Source organism: Rhipicephalus microplus, chromosome 2 (assembly GCF_043290135.1).
Source record: "Rhipicephalus microplus isolate Deutch F79 chromosome 2, USDA_Rmic, whole genome shotgun sequence".
Taxonomy (NCBI): domain Eukaryota; kingdom Metazoa; phylum Arthropoda; class Arachnida; order Ixodida; family Ixodidae; genus Rhipicephalus; species Rhipicephalus microplus.
The window spans coordinates 228,265,575-228,274,284 of NC_134701.1; the positions used below are offsets into that span (position 1 = coordinate 228,265,575).

At 46.4% G+C, this 8,710-nt stretch overlaps 1 protein-coding gene across 3 annotated transcripts in view; it reads left to right on the top strand.

Annotated features, from left to right (window-relative positions):
* Positions 1-7,476, top strand: part of LOC119170328 (LIM domain transcription factor LMO4.2) — a 108,107-nt gene extending 100,631 nt beyond the window's left edge. For all 3 annotated transcript variants that reach the window (XM_075876892.1, XM_037421468.2, XM_037421467.2), the window contains 2 exons: positions 2,505-2,630; positions 3,799-7,476. In XM_075876892.1, the coding sequence (XP_075733007.1) occupies positions 2,505-2,630; positions 3,799-4,201 (529 nt within the window). In that variant the 3' untranslated portion in view covers positions 4,202-7,476. The remainder of the gene's footprint in view (positions 1-2,504; positions 2,631-3,798) is intronic.
* The last annotated feature ends 1,234 nt before the right edge of the window (positions 7,477-8,710 follow it).

Consider the following 8,710-nt stretch of genomic DNA (forward strand, 5'->3'; position numbering starts at 1 on the left):
TATGTAGCGGCGATGGGGGTGGTCGCGTCATTTTATTCTTAAGCATCGCCAGGAGGAGCCACCGAGTGCGGAAGCGACCCTTGTTTCTCGGCAGACTTGTTACGTCTCGGATACTGCCAGAAATTGGCGGGTAAAAAAAAAAACGTGCTGAAAAAACGAAGCGAAAACGCAAGAATGAAAATGAAAGGCAACAGCGTCAAGTGCGGCCCTCTTTTCAGCCGATGAGCCACAGTCACGACCGACCAGGGACTTCCATTGAACAGCGTGCCATTGCGGTCGGCGGGCATATTTAATAGAAGAGGTCAATTAATAGCGCGCCAAGACTCTTCGCTCGCGGCCATCGGGCAGTACATGCGCCCCCTCGAACACGGCAACCATGCAGCGGTCGCGGTGGACAACGCCCCTCAAATGGCGCTGCGGCGTGTCTCGAGCCACTTAGGACACCACCGCGCGATCTGCGCTGAAGAGGTGGTCCGCGCACAGGGCTTTCTCTATATCCTCCATTTGTGGCCACGGGCGCAGCTCCGGGCGCGCATTGAGAATATCACGGAAGCGTCGCAATACCACGCACGACAAAAAAAAAATACTAATAGAAAAGTAGGAACGGGGCAGCTAAATGTACGCGGACGACTTTAACCGAGAGCGCTGCGGGGATGTTATGTCCCGCCACCTTCGCTTTCTCCGGAATGACGCGCGGTGTGCGGTAAAAGGAAAGAGAAGGGCGAGCCAAATGCATACAGGCACGTCACACACTAAGCGTGCGCCCGCAGAGGTCTTTAAGGCAATGTAGTGGGAAGGGGAGGGGGAGTGGGGGTGCAGGATAGGAAGTATACACGACCCGCAATTTGCGGCTCTTTCATGCGGGCCTCGGAGGCGTCGTCGGCGGGACGAAGTCCGCCGCACTCTTAGTGAGACCCCGTGCGGTAGAAAAGTGCGAAGGGAGGCAGATCGCATGCGTGGAATGGGCGATTAAAAGGGGCAGTGCGTGCGTCGGGGACAACACCCGGCCATTAGCGGCAGCGCCTCCGAAAAAGGGCCCCCGCCGCCACGCCCGTCACGCGTGCTCATGCCGCGTGCTGCTGATTCTGCTGCTTGTGATGCTGACGTGAGACGTTTGGACTCCCCTCACCGCTGTCGCAGCTGACGTCGCCCGTTTACTTCATTAGGCGGAAGCGGCGCACACGGCGTTTCTTTTATACGAAGACTGAAGATTAGAGGGGATGACGATGAGCATTTTTTTTTTCGTTATTTCGACCTCGAATCCTTGGGGGGTCTTCTCACGAGAAGCGGGGTAGACTCCACCCGAAGCTCCACTAAATCGATTAGCGTACGAGACTCGAGTTGGCAGCCTGAGAATCGCCACATATTGTTATGACATTGAATGACAGCATTTGTATAGAACTAAACTTCAAGTTTGTGAAGTGATACAGAAATAGCTTGCTATACTCGTGGCTATGATAGCGTTGCGGTTGTCGTGTCTTTCCTACATTACACGTGGTTTGGTACTACTTTTGCGCTGATAATGATGGCAGAGGATAAAAGCCTAATTGGTTGAAACATGCTTGCTTATTCGTACTTTGTTTCAAGAGCGTGAACAGTGAATACGGCATCAATAAATGCGCTACAGAATGTTCCTCTGGGGCTGTGTTCAACGATGACCACCATTTTGATAATGTTTGTTGTAAAAACATGGCTTCTGCTAGCGACGCAACGATTATATCAGAGTGCACCTGTGTTCTTTTCTGGACGACGGTTCTGATAACGATGATTGTCCTTAGATTGTCACACATTATCATCAAACCTGAATCCACTGACATCACCGTTAGTGATTGTACGTAAGGGTGCCTTTGCGGAAGTTGAAGTTAACCCATTCTAATGGTAGATATGCATATAGTTTCTAAACTTATAGAGCGATACAAAAGGCTGTACAAAAATATTTTTATTAAGTTTTGAAGATGAGCGCACTTCATACATATATCCATTTTACTTACGTACAGGCACCACTACCAACTCTGAGGCTTTTCTAGTTACGTATTCTACGCAGGCACTGTTGGAAAATACTGGCATAGTAGAATTACTCTATGGAGGGGAGTAGTAAAAACACTTACTTAACAAAATTCCTACAATGTGTTGCAAGCCTTGGGGGAATTCTCTGCTTAAGCAGTGGGGCGGGTGGAGAGGGGCGGGCTGGAGTCTGTAGAGGGTAAATTACAAATCTCCATGGGTGTGTGCGCGTGGGATTAGGTACATACAAAACGAGTAAAACATTTCTTAGAAAAGAAAAGAGAGGGGGCGTATAATTTTCTCGGCTCTTTTTTGTTTGGCTTCACCAATGCCGTTATGATTCCACGTTTTGTGCCTCGTTCCCACGATTGTTCTGCCCTTGTTATATAATTTCAACTGCCGTGAACTACGTGTTGTTTGATGCATTAGAAACCAAAAGATGATCCTGTTGGCAGCACCACAATCTGTTTTTTTTTTTCGTTTTTTTTTTCAAATTGCAGGTTATTCGGCACCACCGGACTCTGCTCTGCATGCAGCAAAGCTATCCCAGCATTCGAGATGGTCATGCGGGCGAGGGGAAACGTGTACCACCTCGAGTGCTTCGCCTGCCAGCAGTGCAGCCACAGGTGAGGCCTGTTTAATGAACTATGCAAAGGAGGACCAGACGCGAGTCTGCTTTGTTACCCTCAGCCATGGTAAAGGGGAGAAAAGGAAGAATGGGCAGATCACCCACCGTGGTGGTCTAGTGGTTATGGTATCGACTGATGACGCGCTGGTCGTGGGATTGAATCCCTACCGCGGCGGCTGCATTTTTAATGCAGGCGAAAATGCCTGAGGCCCGTGTTCTGAGATTTAGGTGCACATTAAAGAACCCCGAGGGGCCTAAATTTTTTGAACCCTCCTCTACGGCGTCTCTCATAATCATATGGTGGTATTGTGACGTTAAACCTTAGATATTATGGTTAATTTTATAAATGACGGATACATACATCGTATTTTCTCAATACATCGTATTTTCTCTCTTGTAAGCCGCACGTACACCTAGAATGAAGTTTAAAAAAAGAAATATGCATATAACTCGCATTGTTTAGGTACATTTTTATTGTTCTTTGTTGGTGCGGCCGCTATTTGCGGGAAAATACGGTATGTAAAAATATCTTACGTTGCATTTCTTCCGAGAGTTTCATAAGTACCTTTATTTTTCCGCGTTTGAATTACCCGTTTCGTGTAACCCATCGGGATAGCTTTACAAAAAATTGAAAAAAAAAACGTCGTGTTCCGAAGTTGCAGGATGCCCGTTAGAATCCGTCCCATGGTGTCGAAATTCTATGGGGATGAAAGGGAAGAACGCCTGTATAATTAAATTAATTTGCATGTTAAGGAAACCAAGGTGCTCAAAATAAAGCTGGTGTCCCCCACAATGGCGGCCTTAAAACCATGTTGAATTCTTGACATGCAATGCTCCACAATCCAGAATTCATTTTATGTAAAACTTGATTACTTTCTCTCAGCAGGGTATATGTGTGCAGACTATAGATTGAACAAGGGTGATTCTGCATATTTGTTCTACAGAACGTTCCTGTTTTTATTGGATTTATCAATTGCTATGGTATTTCGTTTAACGTCGTTCTGAGTGACACAGAGCAGACGGAGGTGACTCTTAAGTGCGTCACCATTTTTCCGATATAGTATGTTAAAATTAAAAACAGTAAGGCGTTGCGAAATCTAGTTGGGCAGGATCTGATGCGTAATTACGATTCACTTCACAAACTTCACCGTTGATCTTAATCGCAGGTTTTGCGTTGGCGATCGCTTCTACTTGCACGACAACCGCATTCTCTGCGAGTACGATTACGAGGAGCGGGCCCTGATGGCTGGCGTGCCACCGCCTTTCTACACCACCGGTCCCGGAGGCGCTGCCGGGGGTCCCGGAGGCTTAGCGGCGGCGCTCAGCCACCAGCAGGCCAACAACCCGCTCCCGGTAAAGCGTCCGGGTCAGCAACAGCAGCAGCAACAGCAGCATCAGACGCCGCAGCAGGCGGTCATGTCTCAGCCTCAGCCTCCATCGCAGCATCAGCAGCAGCAGCAACAGCAGCCTCAGCCTACTCAGCAACAGTCTCACTCCGTGGACGAGCCCACCAGGGACGACCGTTCGAGCGGTTACGGCAGCGGGGACTCTCCGTATGACGGCCGGTAGCTATGGCGACCCCCAGCGCCGACCATGATCTGCGCTGCGCGCCCTTTTGTCGGCAACGGCGCGACCAAGAAACGCAAGACCAAGAGGTAGATCTTTCCTCCAATGGTGAAGGGGACTCGCACGGCTATGCTAAGAGAAGTGCCGTCGGTGACCTGAACAGTTGAAAACGAAACGTGCTGTGCTGGAGCCATGTTTAACCGCCGTCGGTCTCGTTCTGCGCGTGATTTGGCGCAGGGCCATCGGATGTACACGCGCACGCTTCATTGTGGGACGACGCGAGAACGTGTGATTCGAGGATCGTGCTGCGGTTATTCGTTAGCGGTACGACAGTTTAATGCATAAAGAATGCAAGTAGTGGCTCGTTTTATGAGAAATATGCGAAGCTTACTGCTGCTCTGTTTCGCGCATGCTTATTGCAACCGTTCGTAATGGCCTTTTCTGTGCTTTCCACTTGGGTGTCGGTGTTCATGCTGGCAAAATCATATAAGACATTAACTTACGCATTTTTTATTTTTATTGGAGGTTACCTGTTCTTTACATGCGTCTAGGGTTCTAGTGTTGTTTCAGAATGTAAAGTAGAGCGGTACTTGGATGTAAATTGCATTACGTTTTTTTTAATCACGCAAACCTCAACGAATACCAGCTTTTCATTTCTTCGTTTTTCGTGCCTTTTAATTCTGCAATCTTCAGGCGTAACGAGACGCTTTGAAACAGATTGTTTTAGCCTTTCCATCACCGTTGACTTTCCTGTCCTGGTGCGCTGATGGCATTTATGTTGCATTGCCGTTGCTTTGAAGGATAGTTTTCAACCTTGGCTGTCTAACGAGTGACAAGTACTTAAGAATAGGTCAGCGTAACTGTAAATATGGAAGCACTATTGCTGCCCTTCGCCGAACCACATTGTCTCTCACGGTCCGGGAACACTAAATGCCTCCCTTGACGCATCGCTTCACGAGTGGCCCCAATTTGTGATGAATCCCTCCTCACGTCTCTGACCCACATTGATGACACCTGTCTGCTGTTAAAGAACTGTTGGACCCGTCGCGTGTTGTGTGGCGAATACTATGTGCAGCCTGTTCTCAGCAAGTCAGACCATCGGTTCTGGCAACCACGACGCTCCTGCTTCGGACTTTCTGTGCGTCGGCAGCCACTTTCCGTGAACCACCTCGATACCATGTTGGACACCAACGACGCTTCAGAGATGTGTGCTTTACTGGACAAACCATCACTGAGTTGCACTCGGAAAGCCGTACCAGAGACTCTCGTCTGGCTTTGCGTGGGGCGTACATTGTCTCCCAAAAAACAAGGCGTCTCTTATTTTTTCTTTCCTTGTGTTACTCGCAAAGAGCAGCTCGTCCATTTACATAGTTTCGCGAGTTAAAGTACAACCAAAACCAAATCGGGCTCAATGAGAGAATGATTGCTCTGTGAAAACAGTGTAAAACAGAGTGGGATAGGATCTTTTTCCCTCTTTTTCTGCACCCTAGTAGAAAGTCCTTTACTCGTCAAAACAGGGGCTAAGGTTGTTTATTTATTCAAATTTTTTTGCGATCGCAGCGCTGAAGTTTCCAGGGCATTATGTTTAGCGGGTCGAGAGAATAACGCGGGCGTCTCCCTTGTCACTCAGCACGTGTGTACTATACGTCTGGGCACGGCCGATAGATGGGCGGATAAAGATAACTTTGACGAAAGCTACTTCCCCTCCGTGAACCGCCCACGTTTTAGGCACGTTCTTGGGAGCTATGTAGTTGCGGCTTCCTTACGCTACGCTGCCCGCTTTCGGCACCCTGTAACGAAGCGATTAAAAAAAAAAGAAATGGGTGCCTTGCGAGAAATGTCTTGTACATATTGTTCGTTATGACAAGTGAAGTTTTTTCGTTTGTAGACCAGATTCTCTCATTTCCCGCAAGTTGTTCCTGGTGCGTCCTTGATAAGCGACTGCCGGCTATGCGTGCGTGCGTATGTGTGTGTATGTTCGCGTGTGGTGTGTGTGTGTGTGTGTGTGTGTGTGTGTGTGTGTGTGTGCATGTGCGTTTGTGCTTGTGTGTATGTGTGTGCGTGCGTGCGTGCGTGCTTGTGTGTGTCGATGCGAAGCCATGCAGTCACACAGAGGATGTAGTCTGTTGTAACTACGCTAACAGGTCACGGCAACGCCAAGCGATTGAATGCGAATTTGGCTGTGGCATTACCACCAGTGACCTCGAAAAAATCAACACACCAAAGAAACGTCACTGATAAATGACCTACGATTACGATCGGATAGTGGGGTGTCTAGCGTTTATCGCTATGCTAGCTTGTTCTCGAGCTTTGAACTTGCCCTTGGGAGCAAAGGTGTAGTCAAGCCTCATTCGGAGATTTTCAGACTGATAACCTTACAGCTGTTATCATTTTACTTATTCATGACCATAATTAATTTAGTTGGTTATTTATCTTCTTCTTTTGTTGAAATGGTTGCTTTCAGTAGTCACGTGTGTTAAAGAAACAGTAGTATTGTTGGGTCGTTTCGGTGCTTTTTAGGAAACGCTCAACAACATACTGACGAACGTGCAATAATCTCAAGTCAAGCAGTTACTAGTCAAGAAGTATTCCTAACCGTTACGCACTCTTTATAAACAATACAAATTAAAGCGAGCGCTCCAAAAAAGTTTCTTGTCTTTTATGCAATGCAGTAAACCCCCAAAAAATTATATGGCTATCATATGCGAAAGTGTCGATGTTCTCAGATCTTGACCATATGCATAGACTTCCAAAGCCAAAAACGTCAATTTTTTCCCTTCGGCACAAAACTGCTGACAGACTGATATCAGATAAGTCAGTATCTATAGAAATCGGGAAATCTAAGGATAGTTCTTACGTTTCGTGACTACACGATGAAATTATCGGGCACTGCAGTTTAATTAGTTGAACTGATAATAATTGTCAATGCTGCGATCTTTGCGAAGAAGAATGCCGTGGCTCATTTTGTACGACTATTTTCTTCGAGCATGAATCAGGGTCAAGTGTACGACCACTGTCGCAACAATTTGTTTTTGAGAAAACTACACGCATCTGTGGTGTGTGCAAGTGCTTTAACCTTCACGACGGCAGACTGTTTTGAATGGGGTGTTCACGTGAAATCTACTGGTCATACACTTTCCCATTGTTGTGTTGTGCTCGGGCCAGTGCACGCGGGCATCCATTTCACAGCGTTCAGAGTGCTGTCTGTTTCCCTCCAAAGTGCAGTGATTGACCCTGTTCGCTCTTTTTTTGAATATAATATAATGCTATACTTCCCATTTTGACTGTTCATTTCTCTTTGCTTGCCTTCGCAAGACTGAAGTCTATGTGCGGAGTCATGGATACTCCCTGATTGCGTGGCAACTATCTGTAGCAATAAAAGTGTGCGTCATTCATTTATGGAAAAGGCCTCGACCTTATATTAGGGAAGACATGACTATCTGAAAGTCGTGGTGAGCTAGTTGTCTTAGTTGATATTATAAAATTATTGTTGAAATGAGCTCGAAAGGATGTGTTTATATTGCTCCTACCTCTGTTTATCAATTCCAGTTGCACCTGAACTGAAACACACATTTTTTTTTAAATGAATGTTTTAGAGCTAGCTCTCTTAGTGGGAGAACAAACGATTGGGTGGATACACTACGACCCATAGAGAGTTTTTTTTTTATTTGACATGGGAATGATTTATGAGGCGCCAAACTGAAGCACCATGTGCATGGTTTCTTGGAATCTCATTACGCGCATTTTAATGGGTGCCTCATAATGCTAGAGATACGCTAATATTATTATCAGGTGTACACAAAATAATAGATTATTAAAATACAGACACAATGACTTTCTCAAAGGGCGATGCCGGATTAATCAACACGTCACTTGGAAACATTGGGTCAAGACATCCAATGCAATATAGTTTTGGGTAGTCCCTTGTTTATTCCCTGGGAGTGATTGTCATGAGCACCTGTCGGTTGGCGAAATACACTGGTGCTTCAAAGTGAAAAATGGCGCTAGTTGGGGGGCGTGTTGGTCGCTTTGGTTCGGCACGTTGATATACGAGGTGTTCCGAAAACTTAAGTTGTGCAAAAGCAGACATACGATTGAAGAAACAACCGGCGTAATACCAAGGAGGACAATTGTGTAGGCTGGAGGCAGCGTCTGCTGGACGCAGTTGTGTATGGAGCCAGCCAGAAATTGCTAACCACAATTATTAATAAAGATTGTTTGAGTGCTGAGAACATGCACGAGTGCTTAAGGCGGTAGCACATGCGTTTTGAATCATCGTAAAAAAGAGCGTTAGGGTGACATGGGCACACCATAATTTCCTTCACTATATTCCGACTAAAACTGGCAACGAGCACTGTTGTACATCATACGTCTATCAAGTAAATGTAAACACGATGAATAACTGCTTTTTGGTACATATTTAGTCGATTCATCAGTCATCGGTATTATCATTCAGATTTGATAAACTGTTTTATTCGGCACTGAAAACCAATTGAATCGAGCCTTGAGTGT